At 43.7% G+C, this 20528-nt stretch overlaps 1 protein-coding gene and 1 long non-coding RNA gene across 5 annotated transcripts in view; one reads left to right on the top strand and one right to left on the bottom strand.

Moving 5' to 3' along the window:
- DEGS2 (delta 4-desaturase, sphingolipid 2) overlaps positions 1-20528 on the bottom strand; it is a 30261-nt gene that overhangs the window by 6976 nt on the left and 2757 nt on the right. For 2 of the 4 annotated variants that reach the window (XM_064423388.1, XM_064423391.1), the window contains exons 1-2: positions 10537-10685; positions 1175-1917 (exon numbers count right to left, since the gene is read on the bottom strand). In XM_064423388.1, coding sequence (XP_064279458.1) covers positions 1175-1917; positions 10537-10618 — 825 coding nt within the window. In that variant the 5' untranslated portion in view covers positions 10619-10685. Of the gene's footprint in view, positions 1-29; positions 471-1174; positions 1918-10536; positions 10686-20528 lie in introns of those variants that run through there. The other 2 variants (XR_010364222.1, XM_064423390.1) reach the window with 2 other exon arrangements.
- On the top strand, positions 309-7352 carry LOC135302647 (uncharacterized). Its single transcript, XR_010364223.1, has 3 exons — positions 309-375; positions 5458-5504; positions 7283-7352. It is a non-coding gene; the product is annotated as an uncharacterized LOC135302647 (long non-coding RNA).

Genomic DNA, 20528 nt, shown 5'->3' with positions numbered 1-20528 from the left:
GCTGCTGCACCAGCTCCTCTGGGCCTCACCAGGAGCAGGCAGAGTCTCCAGGACAGACCTCCAGCAGCACAGGAGTGATTGAAACACAATTGCAGGCTACAGAGAGGCTTCCCACACTCTTCTACACAAGAAAATCTCCCGTTTATTTGAATCTTCTCTCAGGGAGTGTGTCTGTGATGGAGAACATGAGCCCATAGAGCAGGGCTTCCCCGGGTATGCCATCACAGAAGTTGCACTTGGTGTCAGTAGTGGTGGGGAGGTCACAGCTCCTGAGCCTCAGGCTCTGCCTCCACCTCATATGGATATTGAGCAGCAGTTCCACACTTTGCATCAGGCCACAGAAAGAGGTTTCCTTCCTGTTACATCAGAGAACTCGTATGTAGGAGTAATCCTTGGAAGTCACGTACCTCTAACTCTGCGAGCACCTGCTGAGGAGCCCTTGCATAAAACACACAAGAGCAGCTACACACCTGGAGGGAGATGGAAAACCATTCCTAGACACCTGGGCTTTGCAAATTTGATTCCCACAACTGATAAAACAAAAACAAAAAGGGGTTTGCCTTTCAAAGGAGGAAAGCCACAGTGCTTTCCCAATGACAGGTCAGGCCTCCTCAGTTTCTGTGGGTGGGGCAGGAGAGCTAAAAGGAGTCTCAGAGAGTGCGGCTTTATTTTCCAGTGCTACCTGTGTCAGGCTGAAACATGCCCCAAAAATTATGTCATCTCAAAACCAGAAAAATTTTCTTTGATGTTAATCAAGAAATGTAGTTAGCAGATTGATCATTAGAAAAGTTTAAAATAGCAATTGCCACCTGCCTGCCTTTAGATGGGTCTTCAAACTTTCAGAGTCGAAACTTAGTGGCTGAGGGATGTAAATCCAGACATTTAAAGCCTTGTTGGAGGATTTTATCAGGTAAAAGGGATTCCTCAAGCCCTCTGAGGATCAGATGTTCTAGTTTGCATCAAATAAACCAAATATTACAGCAGTCTGACAGCCATTTCTCTCAATCTCTGGCTTACAATTAATTAGAAACAAATCCAAAAAGCTGTTCTCTTTTTTTCTCCCTTTTTTTTTTTTTCTTAAACTCATCAGTTGCTATGATTTGGAGTGTTTTCTTTGACACAGTTTAGCAGCTTTCATAAAAATCCAACTCACTCATGCTCATGCTGTACTCACCATGGGCAATCTGCAACCAGGAATGCTGGGGAAGTCATGGTGCTCCATGTGGTAGCCTACATTGAAGGTGAGCCAGTTCAGAGGTCCGTAATAAGAGTATGTCTCATACCCTTTTAGGAACATGTAGTGTTCTGCTATGAAGTGCCCAGAAATGGGATGAAAACCCAAGCAAAGAATACTCCCTGCTATTAAGTAAATAACAGGTTTGAGCCCCCACAGGTAGTAAATTATGAGGTCTATGGAAAACTGGACGAAAGCATTAAGAATTTCCATCCGTGTGATTGCTTTGGGGTTCACATACAGTGGTCTCAGACTGTAGAACAGAGGCTGGAGGAACAGCCACAGCAGCTTCCGAAGCGGTGTGCAGAAAAACCAGCCCTCAAAGTCTGTGGGAATGTCCACATCCAAGCTGTCCCCTCCCAGGTACCGGTGGTGGTCAATGTGGTATTTCTTGAAGGAGGCGGAATAGGGGACGCCAATGGGCAAGTTGGCAAAGATTGCAAACCACCGGTTCCACTTGGCCTGCTTGTTCCCAAAGGCCACATTGTGTGAAATATCATGGATGGCCAGGGTCAGGGAATGGTTGATGCAACCCCCAAAAGCATAAGCCCAGAAGAAAATCCATTTCCAAGACAAGTCTTTCACCAGGTAGCATGCCAGAAGCTGCATGAGAACCATTCCAGATACAATCCACTTTAAATGTGGATCTGGTCCCATCAGGGTCTTGATCTCTGGATACTTTGCTAAAGGGAAAAATGCAGAAAAAAACCTTGGTTAGATCATAATTAGGTGAACACAATCACCTCTGTGACTCTCTGGTTTTATTGCACTATGTTTGAGGCCCTGGTTTTATAAAATGTTAATTTCAAAGTAGGGTTGCCACTATGGTGAAAGTTTTACTAGTTCCAGCATCATGTCCCATTCTGACTAATATTGTGAAATATAGACATATAAAAAAAAAATACCCTGATGGTCCCTCTGTGGCATAATGTGCCTTTCCCACAAAGAGTATTGCTTCACAGTGATGAGGAGTAATATGCCAAAACCTACAGGACTTAAGCTCTAAGAAACACCTTCTGTCATGTTTTTAAGTCTTTTATGTCCTTTTGTATTTTGCTCAGATGTTATTTTCCACTAAAGGGATACAACTGCCTTCTTTGTCACCCTTTTCACACTGCTGTTTCAAACACACAAGCAGAGGAGAGAGCTGAGCAACAGGCTCACCAGGTTTTGCTCTGTGGTTAGATGACAAACACAGCATTTTAAAAAAATTCCTAATTATTTGAGTGTTTACCAGTGCTCACAGCAGGTACAACTCTTCACACATAGTAACATCACAGTAAAGTCAGTAATATTATCAAGATTTTGTACAGCATGGCAAATTTTTCTCTGTTCCCATGTCACATACCAAAAGCAGGCATAAAAGCCACACAGATTATCACACAACAGCTTCATGAGACCTCACAAACACTGCAGTACAACAGACCTGGGCTAGGCCTGCAAGTCTGACTCATGTTAGGCCAGGACTAGCTTATTGATCTTCAGTCCCACCAGCCATTCATCTGTCCTTTAAAAAGAAAATAAAATACAGAGTGCAGCTGATCCTCTGGGTGCTGTTCACTGATTCACATCTCCCCTTTGCAAATCCACACTTCTCACTTCCAGTATTAACTTGCACGTGATTCCTTCTGCTGCCTTATGGCTCTTGGCCACATACTGACCTCCCTCCTTTAACTCATACTTTGCATTTCTCACTAATTGCAGCTTACACAGATAAGTGCATAAGAAGTCACTCATTCTGAACCCTGAGGTTACGCAGTGTCCCTGTGAGTTTCATGGGCCCATTTTATGAATAGTAAAGTAAACATCATCTGACTGTCACAGTATAATACCAATGCAATAAAATCAGGTTACAATGATCTGCATCTATGCAGCTGTGTCTACTATAAACAAAGGCTGGAGACCATACATGTAATTTATGTGACCTTGAAAGCAGTGGCAGATACTGAGTGTGGGATGCAGAGAAGGTTTTTGTAGAAGTGAACTCTGAGAAGTTTGCAGAAACTCGAAAAGATGAAGCGCTACTTAAAGAAGCAGGTTAATGTGGTCATGCTCTGCAACCATTCCAACAACCCTTGAGCCTCTTGACCAACTTCAGCCCATCTTGACAGAAATTAGAGATTACAAATATTAGAAAAGTGCTGTAGAAGATGAGGACAAAGGAGATATACTCAAATCTTCTGAGGATAAGGAGGTCAAGGTCGACATGTGAAGTATTCAGGCAAGAGAGAGATTTTCTAAGTGCTGGGAAAGCTGTAGTGAAAGTTCATCTCTTTCTAAAATCAGACAAATATTTTGACAAAAATCTCCAGAAACTCCAGGGGTTTTTTTGTTTTGCTGGTTTGTTTTTTGTTGCTGTTTTCACTATTCTTTAAATTATATTTTTCACACCAATAAAGTTAACACGTCAAAAGTTGTTCTCTAGTAGCGGAATAGGTGCTTTAGTTTTACACACAGTGCTGCTTATGCAAAGTTTACTCTAAAGTACAAGAATATAACAGCCTGGTCAGAAAGACTGTTACAGGCACGCAGTTTTATGTAGCTTAATCTCTTTCTTAGGGTCATCTGTACAAAAGCCAGGAAATGCTTTAATAAGTCAAGCCACTTCAAATGTTGTCACATCAGACGGCTAGTAGAGATAAGTCACTGCAGTCACCAGATGAAATGTAAAACAACCAAATCTGCCCCTCAGCCTGGTCAAATTAAGGCCACACTGGCTCCCCCCTACCAAAAAAAAACAACCAAAAAAAACCCCAAACAAACAAACAAAAACACAAAAAAAAAACCAACCAAAACAAAACAACAACAATATTTTAATGGGATGAGAAATGCTTCATACTGTCATTTGAAAATAATGGAAGTTTTTGACCTATTTCTTTCTGTGGCAGCCAACAAGGACTGCAGATTCCATTTGAAAGGTTCTAGAGCAGTTGCTGCCAAATGGCAGCAACAGTTTCTGCAAGCAGCAATGCAGGCAGGTTGCACTTACCACAGGTGACGGCTATTAAGTAACTTGCCAGGGTTTAATATTAAATTCAACACATGATTAACTCCAACAGTAAATTTTTGCATACTAGTCAAACCACGATACTGTGGCTGTTTATCATTAATACTGATAAAGCCATCCTGAACCATGGCATGGAAAAATTCAGGTTTCTCCTCGCAGAGAAACCATGGCTTGGGCAGGGGGGTGGATGAAGGCATGGACACACAACACAGGACAGGACACAACACCTACAGTTATGGGACTGCGTGGCACCAAGTTCTGCCCTTTATAATCCAATGAGAACAGGAGAGACCCAGCTGCTCTGGTGTTTGCACAGCACATCTTCCAGCCTCCAGCTCACTGGGGAAGTCTGCTAGCTCAGGCCAGCAGATAGGTTATCCATGTGTGCTGCTTCCAGTTGTCCAGACTGAGCCACTGTCCTGCTGTGAGAGGGTGAGGACACTGGTGTAGATGTACAGCAGTGCACAAGGATGACTCTTCTGTCTCCAAGGTCAGCACACTGCCAAAGCAGCACAGGCACTTTAGTACAGTAGGTAAATATAGTTAGTAACTCTGCCCAGAGAGCCCCTCAATCTCTCTGCTCCACAGTGGTGAGACAGCATTCCCCACTCTTACAAGTCAAGAGAGAACAAATGCAAGTATATTTTCAGAAAGGTTCACAATTCTGAAACAACCCATTTACTGAATTAACTTTTCACAGAGATGACTCCACTGTTCTACACATCCTTTGAGAGGCAGGTCTCACTCGCCAAGTGCCTAAACTGACAAATTAATCTGACTATGTATTTTGCTGTGTTGATGCTTCTCTCTGGAGATCCAAGAGCACTCACCACAGCCCTACAGTGATCCTCAGCCAGGGCTGGAGCAATTGTTCCTGGACAGGCCATTGGCTGTTGTTCCTCCTCCTCAAGAGACAGCAAATACTTGTTCTGAACTCTCACTCATCCTCTGTCCTACTGATCCTGTCCTTGAGATATCTCAGGCAAGTCCCAATGATGGCACTAGACACAATTTCTCATTGATGTGACACCACATACTTCACACTTGCATATTTTGGTACACATGGGATTTGAAAGTGAACAAGAGCAGGAGCTGCCCACAGAGACAGTGGTGATGGAGGTTTAAAGGACCAGCAGCCCTTGCCCATGTCAATAACAGACTAGCAGTAAAAGGAGAAGAAATTTAATTTCTTAATTTTCCTTTCTTTTCACTCCAGGTGCAGCATACTGATACAGTCAAAGTGGATGTACTGCTCAGCATAAGGTACTTAAAATGTTTGTTAAAGGGAAGTAGGAAAAAAAAATCTGTGATACTGCTGTTCTGGACTGCATTTTATTGATTATGGGTCCCTGCCAAAACGGATAAAAGAGACACCAGGCACAGGGTGTAAGCTTTACTACTCCATGTCCTATGCTGGAGCTGGTATGTGTACCAAATAAATACACAAAACAAAAGAAGACGGTTTACTGACATTACAGTGTTTTGCCTTGTAGCAGCTCAGCTCAAAAACCTGCTTATAAAAGCACAGCACACCCAAGTCCCCTGTGAATGACATGGACAAGCTGAAGCAAGTCCAGAGGAGGGCTGACAATTGTAAGAGAGCTAGAGCACCTCTCCAGTAAGGAAAAGCTAAAAGAGCTCAGAATGGAGGCTGTTCAGCCTGGACAGGAATATGCTTTAGGAAGACCTTATTGCCTTTCAACATCTAATGGGTGTTTAGAGGAATGATGGGGACTGACTGTAAACTAAAAAACTAAAAGAGGAGACATTTAATTTAGACATAAGGAAGAAATTTTTTACAAAGAGGGTGGTGAAACACTCTCACAGGTTGCCCAGAGAGGTTGCAGATGCCTCATCCCTAGAAAAGTTGGGTTGGCTGGGGCTCTGAACAACCTGATCTAATTGATTATGTACCTGGTACTCAATATATTACATTATTATATTATTATTATTATTCTATTATTAATCCAAACAATGCATGAGTCAAGACACAGGCAGGATACACAGAGGACAATATGCATGACAACAGCTTCTGGTTTTTTCAGAGTCTCCTGTGAAAAAGCCCCTCCAGTACACAAAATAATAAGAAACTTTTGGCCCAGTTAATTACACTGAAGTTTCATATGTCCACTGTGCACGGACAGGTGTCTTGTATTTGTCACCCACAAGCTTCTAAATGTACTAGCAGGTCCAAGGGCAGTGGGCCACCCAGGAGTGGCCACCAGAGGGAAAGTACCACAGTGGTGCCACTCTGCCACCAGAGGGAAAGTACCACAGTGGTGCCACTGCCGGTGTCAGCAGAGGTGGATGATGTCAGCACATCACTATGTCAGCAGCTGTGACCTGTTTGCTTACATTTGTTTATTAGCTGGTTCAGAGTAAAAGGATGTAGGAATTCTAGAAAGAAGGCTTCCAGCTCCTTCTGAAACAAAAAATCTGCAATATGGACTATGCTGAAGCCTTGGGTTGTACTTAATACATTTCCCATGGAAGACCACAAATGCCTAAATCAGTCACTTTCTGGCCATGTGATTTATTTCAAAGGTGATGCCCACAGGGAAGTTGCATGAGCACAGGCACAGCAGCTCTCCTGGGTGCCCATCAGAGGATGTTCACACTCAGGGGCAGCACTGTGCCCACACACTGCAGCATGAAGGGCAAACATCATTTCTTCACCAGAAGCACGTGTACTTCAGAGCTTTGATTTAACCTAGGGACATCATATATTGCATATTTCCGTAGGTACAACTTATCAGAATTTTCATAAAAGTGAGGTTTAAAAAGGCAACAGAAGAGACAGCTGGAAGAAATAGCAGATTAATCTCTAAATAAGAGAGCAGAGATGGAAGCTATACTCAGATCAGCTAAATGCTAAAATAAAATGGATTTTGGCTTTTTAAGTTTGTTCTACCTATCCCCATGAGCTAACATCCCAGCCTTCCTACAGAATAAAGTACATACAAAACACTTGCACCATCTCCACTCCAAAATAACTAACCATAAAACTAATTAAATAACTATTAAACATTCTTGTATGTTAGATCATATGCAGATGTTCCTGGTCTATCCTGAGCAACATTGATTCAGCTCTCATCCTCAGCAGCAAACAAGTGCTTTCCTAAGGATCCTGTGAGACAAGACATTTTCTGTCTAACTTACAGCAATTTTATAAAGTTAGATCCAGCTTATGGCACAAATATGATCTCAGTCTTCCCATGTCACAACACCTTGCTCATTGTTTGCATTTGGGAAATTGTTTGCAGATGAAATGACCACACATTGTAAGATTATGGTGTTACCTGCATTTAAGCAATGATTTTTTCATCAGTCAAGAGTCAAAAGCTGTCAACACTTCCCACTGAGCAAGAGCACAGTTTCTCAAAGTTTTTCAGTCCAAGAAATCCTTACTGACAAAAAGTATCAATCCTATTTCTGCTAGATGCCCTCTCTAGGTTATATCTCCCCCTAACTGCATTTTTGTAACCATACAGAAAGGCTAAGCAGATCCAGATGAACAAACTTTTCCATCAGGAAGGTTTTAACCAGATCTTTCCCTAACAGAGCTTACTGCAGCATTACACAAATCCCAGCCCTGACACAAGGCAGTAACAGGCTTTTCATAAACAAGACAGGGAGAGAATAGCAATGAAACAATTCCATTTCATAAACTGAAAAGCGTGAATAACGTGTTCAGGAACATGTATAACGTGATCAGGGCCCAAGTGCCAGCTTGGCAGGAGATCTCCTCTCTAAGTCAGAAGCAGTTGCACACAGACAGTACTAAGCACAAGCTACATTTTAATACCTACATACTACAAAGAGATAAGAGAGAAAATGTCTCCTCTCCCTTGTGCAAAATGTTGATCTATTTGCTGGTATAATTATAGCCTTTAGGAATGGCAAGCCTCATCTAGTGCAGCAGTGTCCTGCACAAAGCCAGTTTGCAGCCAGCCCAGCTGACAAACACTGCTCACAGCTCTGCGGCTCAACTGGAACCAGTTGCCCAGAGAAGCTGTGATAGCCCATCCCTGGAAGTGTTCAAGGACAGGTTGGATGGGGCTCTGAGCATCCTGAGCTAGCAAAGGATGTCCCTGCCCATGGTAAGGAGACTGGACTCAGGGAGCTCTCATTCAAACACAGTCACTGACTACAAAAACCTTACAGACATCTGGGCTACAAACACTTAAACCAGGACAAACAAATTTGTGATGAACTTTTTTTACCTGTCAGATGCTCTATAGGAACATATTGGGACAACAGCCCAGGAAATACCACTTATGTAGAAAGAAATGCCTTATGTGTTTGTCAGTTGGCCTTTTTTTCCCCCCCTAACAGATAATTTCCATTTGTATTTAAATCCAAGTAGTCATGCCTGAGAGAGACCATTTTAAAAAGCTGGAGCCCAGAGAACAATCAAGTTTCAGTGCTTAGCAACTAAATCATTAACCTATTGGGAAGGAAATAGTTCCTTTACCAGGAGGAATGCTGTCCCCAAGGCATTGTTGTACACAAAAATGTAAAATGCGTGGTTTTATATAGATAGTTGTTCATATGTATTTAAGATTCTTACTGTGTACTCGAGCTTAGCAGACACTAAACACTTTGGTAACTATATACTCTGAATACTAGGTGACCTTAGGCTTTGAATAATAGAGTGAGGATCATTATACAAATCTTGTGTGATATATTATGATAGTTTCAGTAACTTTTGGTACCATTTTGGTATTTGTGACACTAGCTTTATAATTCATTCTGCCTTATGAGAGAGAGATAAGATTCATGTCTCTCTTTCCATGTTGTATTTCTCTCTACCCTTCCTTCCACTCCCACATCTGGGGCAGAGGAAGCTGTAAAGAAGGAGATGGACCTTGATTCCAATTGCCTGTTCTTAAAGAGGGGGTGGGCAAAACCTCTGCAAGCGTGCCACTGAAGAGTCCTAAAAAGAGTTTGCTGCAACAAGGGAGTCCAAGTGCCTCCTTATGGCTTCATCGTGGTTTGCACTCCCCATTCTACAGCACAACCAAAACTGCAAATGAGCAGCAAGGGCAGAGACCCACCATACACCCTCCCACCCTTAGCTCACCAAAATGTAGTCCCCTTGGCTGAAGGGATGAGGAGCACAACACCAAGAAGCATCATTTGCTATACTGATGTAATTTGACTATCATGATTACATAGTAAAATAATTATTACTTTCATGGATGTAATTCAAACCTGGACGTGGATATTCCACCACTGCAACTATACCGGAAATGTTTTTGTAATTTAGATTAATCCTGGATTAATCTGTAAGACTGTGGGGGAGTTAAAAAACTGCACCTAATTAGCATATAACTTGTGCAGCAGCTCAGTCAGAAGCTCCACTGCTTTTTATAACAGCTCTAAAGCTATAAAGTAAAAACTTGTTATTAAAAGTTATAAAGTAAAAACTGTATCCTACTCTTTAGGGGGAAAAAAGAAAAACGACCAACCCAACCAAAATGAAAAGAGGAGAAAAAATAAAAATCTTTTGATCAATAAAAAGTTGAAAATGTCTTTTTAGGAGATGCTCAACAGTACCCTGTGACAATTCTGAATTATCAGTTATTCTCGAAAACCATCTCCAGAACAGCCCAAACCCCGCACAAAAATAAGCCTCCCGACCCACCACACTCCCGTGAGCAGCAGAACGCTGCGTGTACGGCAGGAAAATACAGGAGTGCACCTTGTCCCCGACAAGCAGCGGGGACTTGCCATTGTCCTCCAGCAGATCGGACCCGCATGCCCGGTCACTTTCCTGCACCACCGAGGCACCGGGGACACGTGCCCGCGGGAGGGCTCCGAGCCCGGGGCACACCCGCCAGCAGCCCCGACGGCAGCGGCACAGCCCGGGACAGGCGGGCGCTGGGCACAGCCCGGCACAGGCGGGCGCTGGGCACAGCCCGGCACAGGCGGGCGCTGGGCACAGCCCGGGACAGGCGGGCGCTGGGCACAGCCCGGGACAGGCGGGCGCTGGGCACAGCCCGTGCCGCCCCGTCGCCGCTGCCACCCGGTGACCCGGCTCGGCACAGCCGGGCTCGATTCGGCCGCGGCATCCCCAGAAGGCAGAGAGTTGGGAGCGCTGCACTCCTCGGGGGACACACCCGAGAGCCCACCGGGCTGCGGCACTCGCTCTCCGCAGCCTGGCCACCAGCCCGAGCCGCACCGACACCGGCGGTCCCGGCGCGGACCCCCCGCCCCGTCCCGGAGCGCAGCGCAGCCCAGCCCAGCCCGGCTGCCCGAGCCGCCGCGGCCGCTCCCGGACTCCCCGCCGTACCCAGGATCTCCTTCCTGCGCTGCGTGTGGGGCTGCTCCGTGTAGACCCACTCGAAGTCGTCGCGGGTGACACAGTTCCCCATGGCGCCGGCTGCGCCCCGCGCCGCGCTGTCCTTATAGCTCCGCGCCCGCGGAGGGGCGGCTCCTCCGCCGCCCCCGCCCCGCCGCGCACCGGGACAGCTCCGCGGGAGCACCGGGAGAGCGGCAGAGCCCCGCCGGGATGAGGGTGCCTCGGGGCTGACTCGGGACAGGGGACGGGCGGCCGAGGCTCGCCGTGCCGCAGGGACCTCGGAGACAGCCAGGAGAGGTGTGTGCTGGCAGGACAGCGGGATCCCGTCTGCCGCTGCCAGCACCGGGGCTCGGCACAGCCCCGACACCCATCGCTGCCGCGGGCGGCTCCAGGGCACAAGGGGAACTCCAGCGCCGCAGGTCCCCGGGCACTTCCAGACACAGCTTTTGGTAAGCAAAGGTATTCCAAACGCCATGAATCCAGAGACAGCCCTAAGCAGAACCGTGGATTAGGGCAAACCCCAGTTGAGTGAGCTCCTCCCAGGGGTGGAAGACCTAGAACAGTGCAAAGGCGACCAACGACTGACATACATTTTGACATACATTTCCTTGGCGCTCTGACAATCTTCGTGAGCTATCCCGGCAGAATCCTGCCCTTGGCTGCATAACACTTCACTCCTGGTAGTCTGCAGCCCATTTCCCAGGTACTGTCCCTGCTGGAGCAGCAGGAAATCACACTGCTGCCTTGGTAACAAAACCAGGCAAAGGACTTGCTAACCTTAAAACTAAGGTAACCTTATGTACCTCTTTAGCCTCTCTGATTCACAGAGTTACACGTTACACAGTGCTGTTTCCACACACAAAACCCAAAATTAAAGTGCTGCCCTTGTTCCCACTATATTCTTTTGCAAGTCCATACCTGACCTCCTGTCCATCTTCACTCATTATACCCAGCCCCATTAGTCCTTCCAACAACAACATCACATGTAGATCAGCTCCAGTTTTGTTTCATTCTGTTTCAATATGAAAGTCTCTAGAACCCCCCATTCCATCCTCCCCTTAAAAATGCCTATTACATGTGGAAGGGAAAAGGGACAAAAAACAGCCTTGAAAATATGAGATCTACATAGTTTTCAGCAAGAATTTTTGCCTACAAACTATCACCTCTTATATTAGCCTAATGGAACTATTTAAGATGTCTTGGTAGAACAGTGACACCAAGGGCTAAAAAACACCAACAATGAAACAAGCCATGAACCCAAAACCCTGATGCTTGACTGCTAGGAAGCTTTAGGAGGGGTTTTTGAGAGTTAGGGGTTTTTGTCCCTGTCTAAATCACAGAATCACAAAAGTTGAGTTGGAAGGGACACACAGGACCATTGAGTCCAGCTCCTGGCCCTGCACAACATCACCCACAAGAGTCTCATGATGAGCTTAAGAGCATTGTCCAAACACTTCTTGAACTCTGTCAGGCTTGGTGCTTTGACCACTTCCCTGGGGAGCCTGTTCCAGCCCAACCATGCTTTGGGTGAAGAACCTTTTTCTAGTATCCACCCTAAACCTCCCCTGACACAGCTTCAGGCCATTCCCTTGGGTCCTGTCACTGTCACCACAGAGCAGAGATCAGTGCCAGCCCCTCCTCTTCCCCTCACAAGGAAGTTGTAACTGCAGTGGGGTCTCCCCTCAGTCTCCTCCAGGCTGAACAGACCAAGTGACCTCAGCAGCTCCTCATACAGCTTCCCCTCAAGGCCCTTCACTGTCTTTGTTGCCCTCCTTTGGATGCTCTCTTCAGGCTTAAAACATAAATCTTTGAATAATGAAAAGCGCAAAGCAGGTTCAGTGGAAGGGCTGTGGTGTAAAGTGAAACAGTTTTACCTGCAGCAGGAGCAGGAGTTTAACCATTTTGCTGTTACAGCTCAGCTCTCTGCAAGTACAATGGTTTCCTCACTATTGCTCCAGCACAAGTTTGGTGCTTGCCCAGGAAGTTGCAGGGTCCAACCCAGATAAGGGACTGTTAATCCCAGTTAAAGTTATTGCATGTTTCCAGAATAAATTGATTGTTCAGAGAGCAGATGCATCAGTATCTCAGCCTAAACCTTTAATTGGCTCAAATGTTTTGGTGTGTTGACAGTACCCGTGGAGAAGCCAAAGACACTAAATGTGATGACACCCTTCTGTCACTTCCTGCTCAGGTGTGCTGAAGGTGACTAAAAAAGAAATTAGTGGGGCAGTCCATGCAGTTAGAAAGAAAACAAATATGACTTCACCCCAAGGCTTGTCCAATAGGATAGTGCTATTGCATTATGCTAAGTTACACATGGAAACTTAATATCTCCTTTGTAGGCAAACAGCATCTCCTTCATGTAGCTCATTACTATAGACTCAGCCTGACCACATAAGAAGAACAGAAAACTTTTCTGTCTCCAGTGAGTTGGCATCTGGTTTTGAGAACAGAATTCCATGCTTTATATTTCTACAAAAAGCCAAACAAATAATACTAATTCAAGAGTAATTGTGGACGCCAGACAAACAAGAAACACCAGCTTTAGATTGTCTTCTAGAATTAGCAAAAGTATTACCCAGTTCTGACCACTTGGCATCCTTCGTTTTACAGCATCCTAGTAAAATAATGCACAATAGAAAAGGGAGGGAGGGGGTATTAGTGGCACCTAGCAATAATAGCCCTTTTAGTGGATAGTGTAATGACTGTGAACTCCACAGATTCACAAAGTCACTACACTTTACACAGTTCAAATGTGCTCCACACGGTTGGGTTCTCTCAGGTGTAGCCTCCCCTTTCTCATTTAATTTGCCATCCTTGTTTGGGATTTCTGGGAACTACTGAGAAGCCTAGCTGAGGGAAATTCTTAACACACTCAGGAGGAAGAGCACAACTGGTGACTCTGTGCAAGGTACCATCAAAAGATCTAGTTTGCATAGTTTTAAGTACACATCACACTAATCTCCAGCATCCCAGGGTAAAAAAGACAAGTCCTTTGCTCCACTGAGGACATGGTCTGCGATTTACAGCTCTGAAGCAAGACATACTGGTCCACAGCTGCACACATCCAGGCAGACTCACCCTCACCCAAAGGTGCTTGTCCATCAGCTGGCTTCCCAACATGAATGCATTTCTGCTATACAACCCAGTTACTTCCTTTTGCTCATGGAAAGGACAGGTAACAGAGTAAATACAGCAGAAAGACCCGCATACATCTTCTAGTGACTACTGCCAGCCTTGGGAGTTTGAGGTATATTAATTCTGCCCTGGTGTGCAGGTCTTAACTCCTCTTCTTGTGGTTGCCAACAACTAATCTTTGTTAAAGTTGCTGTTCAGGAACTAAAATAAAGTTGTCTGGGAATTTTATCTCTAAATAAATTGTTTTCTCCTCAGAAGTAAGAGCTCCATGTCCCAGGACAGACTTGTATTTTCAGTTACTGCAATGCCTACTTTCTCTGTTTGCATACACTGGACCTTCTTTCATTACCAGAAGAAAACATAGCCACAATATTTGCTTTTTTATTGAAAATTTTGCTGTCATTTTGAATTGGGTATCACTCTGACCTGATGCAACTAGTGTCAACATTTACAGCGTGACGTACTTTCTTGAACAAAGTCAAATTTTCATAGGCAGCATAGTTTGTAGATGAGCCATGCCAGCACACACCCACACCGAAGCAAGCCCAGGAGAAACCATTTGCCAGTTTGCCTCGCTTGTTTTCCCATCCCACCTGCGCTGACCCTCCCCGGGCTCATCCTGGATTTCACTTTCCATTGGGTTATGCTGTGCTGGAGTTGAACTGAGCAAACCGAGGCGCTGAGGAGCCTTAGGAGGAGCTGGGGCGGGGCGGCTGCGGGCCGAGGGGCTCCACGGGGAGCTCGCTGCGGCCAGGGCTCGGCTGGCCCCGGCTGCGGCAGCGGGGCCCGCAGCGATCCCGGGCGGGCGGCGGCGGCAGCGGGGCCGGCACCGCGCCGTGCCCCCGCGGCTCGGCCGCCCCCTGCCGCCGCCGCCCGCCCTGCCTCCCGCACACACGCTTCGCTAACTCCCACGGCAACGGAGATCAGGAAAGGGGGCCCGAGGAAGAGCGGCGGACTTGGTTTGGTAGTGCTCGAGTGTTCTCGGTTCCTTTAGAAATACGTCCTCAAGGAATTCGAAAATGTTTTGTCCGGAGGTTAACAAATGCGGGGCTGCTGTAACTAACGATACCACCGTGACCCAGGACATAATGTATACAGATCGCTCCAGCAGAATTCACGTGGAAACAATTTCCACTTCTAGACAATTTTTTTTTTCTCGTGATGCATTTTTTTTTCTTTTCTAAAGAATCATAATCTTTCTACGAAGTAATTTATTCCACGGAGTGGTCTATGTTGTCCAAAGGATTTGCAATTGCTTTCTCTCACAAGACGAATTTGCTGTCACACACCATAAGTACTTCCCCCATGGATAGCTTATGCCACCATCCCTGCAATCTCGGGCATTTCACGAAACTTTACAAGCATCCTGACAGGAACTCCTGAGTGGAGTGTGGGAACTAGGCTTCTATTCTACAGCAAAAATTTAAAACACAAAAAGCAGCACAACGTTTGTAATCTTCTATCCAAATATGAGAACTTAAGGGGTTCACTGTGGACAAGTTGTCAGAATTATGAGAGAACGTGGGCTCTTGAAGAAAACTTTTCTTCCCCTCTAACCACGGATGCCATGTTCTCTGGAAGCTCACCCTGCTGGACGCCGCTGCTCTGTGCACTGCAGCTCCCCCTCGCAGATCTGCTTTCCCAAACGTATTTCCCGATACTCAGGTTTCAACCTGATGCACGAAAAACCTTTCATCTCAGTGCTGCTGAGCTCACTTCTGACAATAGCAGTGACACGGGGTTAAGAGGGGTACTTGTTCAGCCTCTTGAAGTCAGAGACTAAACTTTGAGTAGAGGAAGAAAAAAACACTTGAAAATGTCTCGCTGAGTGTGTTATGTAGTGTGGATGTGTAGGAAGTATTGCCTCTCCAGGGAACAGTTGGAGAACAACTTTGATAACAAACTGCACTGAATTCCCAAGATTATGTCATACAGTCTATTTTTATTTTTAAGAAATATTTTTAGTTAGCATTTATATTGTAGCAACACATATAGACCCTTCAAGATGGACTAGGGTTTGACTATAAATTCACAAAGTAAAATTACAGCCTTTCTTCCGATGAGTTACAAATCCTTCTAGTAGAAGCACAGTAGAAAAACCATTGTTCAGCTTTGCCCATACCTAAAGAGTATAAGGTTTTGCTCACAGTTTAGCAAACTGTCAGTCGAGTCACAATATCTATTTCCTCATGGAAACCTAGCTAAGTTGGTTAAAAAAAAAAAACAACCAAAAACAAACACCAAACAAAAAAACCCCTGCCCTTGGGCTTTCCTTGTAGCATTTTATACCTTATTTATTTATTTTTATTTAGCCTTGCTAATTTCAATCTATTTTTCGTTTAAAACGTAATATTAACTCTAGGGCTACATGTTCCTTAACGCTATGGGATCTATCTGATGACTTCAGTAGAAGCCGAGAGCTGACACTTTGCAGCACCGGGTCTGTAACCCAAGGGGATGCATATGCAGGAGGAGAGAAAGGAAGCCCAGCTATTTGCAGGACAATCAGCACGAACAGGAGCTGCAGATTCGCTCCCTGGCCCCAGGGAGCAGTGTGAGCAGTTAGGACACGCGTTCACACACATTGCCTGTGCTGGCAGGAGTGAAATCGTACCATGCTGGTTCAACTAATAGGTATTCCCTCCCCAGATATTTCTGCTTTTTGTGTTGCCTACAATTTGCAAGATACGGACTATTCCTATGTCCGCACACATCCTATGTTGGTGTAATATGACTTCTTCATGAAGATGAGGATTTTTGGAAGGGTAGTTTCATACCCTCAACCGTGAAAACAGGAATGGAGCACAAAAACTGAATTTATTATCATCAGGTTAAAAACTCCATAACAATTATTTGTATTTTTCATTCATAATTAAAGGACTAAACGTTTCTGGAGTGAGGATTAGTCCCACTGATTCATGTATCCTTTCATATGGCAAGTAAAACTAATTATATGATCTTGTCCCTACAACAAAAACCTGTTTAATGAAACTGGGGTGATTAATGACCATAACTTAGAAATTAGTTTGGAATCCTAGCATTCCAAACCCTCTCTCCATCGCTCTGCAAGATGACTGATGAGAGAAAATCTTTCCTCATTGAGTTCAGCCTCAAAACCACAAATGTAGGACAGCACTATAAATCTCAGTAAATTAATTGATGTAGCTTTGTTACCTGCTTGGTTTGCTACTAAGAGGGGAATCTGTAGTAGGACATGATACAGAAAAAAACCCAATAATTATTAAAAGTACCAGAAACAGAGAAAAGAGGTGCAAGGTGCACACAGAGTTCACTGCCTGTTTCGAATCATGGTTAGCAAGCAGAACCTTATGCTCATATTGAAGCTTTAAATGTGTTTTGTAGGAGTCCATACACAAACTGGGATCAGGGATTTCCCTCATGTTTAATTAGCAATCTGAGGAGAGAAGACAATGACATTTGTAGCAGAACCTAGTGGGCCATAAAGCCAGGCATGTTAGGTTGTGGGGTTTTTTTCTCTTAAAGACTTCTCCTGTTTAAATGGGTTAATAGGCCATTCTAGATGAAGATAACAAGGAAAACCTGCTATCTTGAATTGGCAGAACTTATTCATTAGTCCTTGATAAGTCTTTAAGAAGTGTTAGCAAGAGTACCCTTTATTATCAACTACTGATTTTCTTTTCCTCCAGTAAGTGACTTTCTATCTGGTCTTCTTTACACAAGAGTAAGAAATGTCTGAAAAGCTATCCAAGCCACATATTCAACTAGATATGTAAGTATTATCAGTTTAGTGATTGGTGTTGGCTTACAATGGGAAGGGTAATCTTTCTTTTTTCTTAAACTGTTAGATGAATAGTTTGTGTGAGAAAGAGAAGGAAAAATAGGATATCAGAATTTTCCAAACCAGTGAATTTGAAAGGCTGGGTAAACAAATCAGGAAAAGGGTGTGTTAACCCTGCTAGAGGCAAGAGAGAAGGCTGTAGATGCTGGCTGTGAAAACCTCACTTATTTCACAAGCTTCACACTTCAAATGTCTTCCCTTTGTTTTGGTGTGAAATGAAGATGGCAGGAATAAGAATAAAAAAAGAACCACAAAAAAAATCATTTCAATATTTAGAAAACAAGCATTAATTTTGTTAATTCACTTGTACTTTGTGAAAGATTAACTTGGTTTGTGTGACCTTTCTTTTCTTAAAATACAGCAGACTTCTGTACTTGCCAAGCAATTATTTTCAAAAGAAGAGCTACCTAGTTTGGGTTAGATGCAGCTAAGGGTCAATTAGTTCTGCAGTATGAAACAAGAAACAGCTCTTCATATAAATATCACACAACCAGATACTATACACAAAGTTGGACTGCACAGCAGTGACAACTGTGCTTCTGGAAGCTGCAAACAACTAGTTCACCACAAGAAAAAATTACACAAGAGCAAAAGCATAATATTGATTGAGTGGCTAATGATGTTGAGTACTGACCATTATCTGCTGATCATATATATGGTGTATAATACATATTTATATGTAGAGAGATATGCCAAGTTTATCTGAGAGATGGGTTGTAAGAGTTCTCCCAAAAAGGGCGCTGGAATGCCTCAAGCACCCTATATCTTCTTGTGCTATGAGCAGCACTGCTGATTTCTCTGCAGGTAGTCTGCATTTAACAAATGCTTTAAGCATTCCAGGAATTGCAAAATAAAATTACAAAAAATTAAATTAAAAAGAAAAAATTATCCATGTTCTAGTGGTGCCCAGTGAAAGAACATGAGGCTACAGGCACAAACTGGCAATATACAAAGTTTTCATTAAACTTAAGAGCTTCTTTCAGTCCAACATGGCCAGAGAGCCTGTGGAGTCACTATTATTGGAGATGTTCAAAGCTTGACTGAACATGCTCAGAACAATTTGCTCTATTTGACCCCACTTTTGAGCTGGGGCTTGGACTAGAATTTGTCTAGAAATCCCTTGCAATCTCAGCTCTGCTCTTCTGTGATCCTGTGAAACTGAGAAAGTTAATGTCTCTCATTCAGCTGAGTATTCTTTGGGGTTAATTGAAACAAAACATGATTTTTCAAATTATCCTTGTATTCCATCAGTGCACATGGTAGCAGTAACCTGCCTGCAGAACTTTCTACTTCTGACATGGATGTACCTCTTCACCCTAAAAGGAGAACCCAGCAGACACAATCTTCTGTAGTACTTCATGCCAAGTATATGTAAAAGCTGAAGGAAGGAAGTTCAGAGGTGTAAAAAATGTCTTTGAGAGCATGCATCTTCTTTTTCCTTCCTCTCCTTTATTCTCTTGCCTTCCTTTTCCTGTGCATGGTACTGGCTCAGGTAAATGTGGATGGCACTACTTTTTTTACAACACTGCAGCAAAAAGAAAAGAGGTGACTTCTCAGTAACCTGTAGCTTTCTAACCTGTCCAAACGTTTCCTGTACAGAACTACTACACTGTTTGTGCTGGCTTTGAAGTTGCCATCTCTTTGAATCCTGAGGTTTTCCCTGCACATTCTGGTGCTAAGAAAAGCAGGTGTGTGAGTCAGTTCAATCCAAAAGAAAGGAAGGCTGTGAGGAGAGCAGAAGCTGGCTTTGTCAGGAGAAAACCCATGACATTTTGTTCTTTCAGTCAGGTGTGCTTGGCACCTGAAACTATTACCAGGAATTTTGCAGTGGCAAGAACAGAGAGTGGAGATAAAACAGTGCTGGTGGGTGTGTGCATGTGAAAAGTGGAAATCTGGTTTCTGCAGACTGATGGTGGACTACAATATCCTGCAGCAGATTTCAGGGAAAAATACCCTCACCCTCTCCCCCTGCCACAATAAAACAGCTAAATCTGAGGCATCTAGAGCTTACAGAATATAACAATATAACAGAATATAAGAATATATATTCCTAAACACGATGCTTAAAAATAACTTTTATTTCCAATTGATGCTTTACATTTTTTAAATTAAACCTTTTTATGCCTTGCTTTTCAAATGTGTCTAGGAAACAAACTGGAGTTCTGAGCACGGGGAGCATAGGGCAAGATGATAAGAGATTATTAAGGCGATAAATTCTGCTGCTATTTGGATAGGGGACAAAGTTTTCTTTTTAACACCTTTTCACTCAGCAGCTTTCAGGTCTTTATTTTCCTTGTTGCTGTGGTTTCTTGTCCAGCTGTTAATGGAAAATAATGTAAGTTAAGCAAATCATCTCATTCAGGATAAAGAGAACGCAATTGAAAATGAGGTCGTTGTGATACTTACAAACTTGAAAATGCCTTTTCTGAAATTATGTAATTGCTTGCAGTAAAAAAAAAGAAAACCACAAAAATGAAACAAGGTTGTGCAAGATTATTTAACTATTATCGCTGACCTGAACAAAAATTTTTATCTCTATAAACAAGAGAAACTTGTGACTTTGTTCTTGTATTTGACAAAGCTCATTTACACTAACACCAAAAAAAAAACAAAACCCTTCACCCAAAATAATCTGCTCAGGCCCAGTCCCACTTGCTCTGATGCCACTGTCAACTCGAATGGGAATTTAAGAGCAGAATTGAGTGCATGTCTAACATGTAGGTGACATATATTATATTATTTATAATATTTTCTGAATGCAGGCTTAGAATATAAAGTATAACTGGGTGATGTATTTCTCCTAAAAAAATAGAAAAGTACCTCAAAATGACTCACTTTATTTTTTTTTTAATTACATGTAACTTTTATGGAGGGAGTACAGAGACTTCATAGTAATTTTGAAATCTTGTTCTTAAAAGCTACAGAACCATTTTTCCCACGCTGGTACACTTGTCCTTCCTGCTATAAACAGAGAGGCAGATTTATATGTAGAATCCTGGAAATCTCTTTACAGGATCTAAAAACA

This window comes from Passer domesticus, chromosome 6 (assembly GCF_036417665.1).
Source record: "Passer domesticus isolate bPasDom1 chromosome 6, bPasDom1.hap1, whole genome shotgun sequence".
In the NCBI taxonomy this organism is placed as follows: Eukaryota; Metazoa; Chordata; class Aves; order Passeriformes; family Passeridae; genus Passer; species Passer domesticus.
The sequence above is the reverse complement of the archived record's forward strand: the minus strand, read 5'-3'. Positions and strand labels throughout refer to the sequence as shown.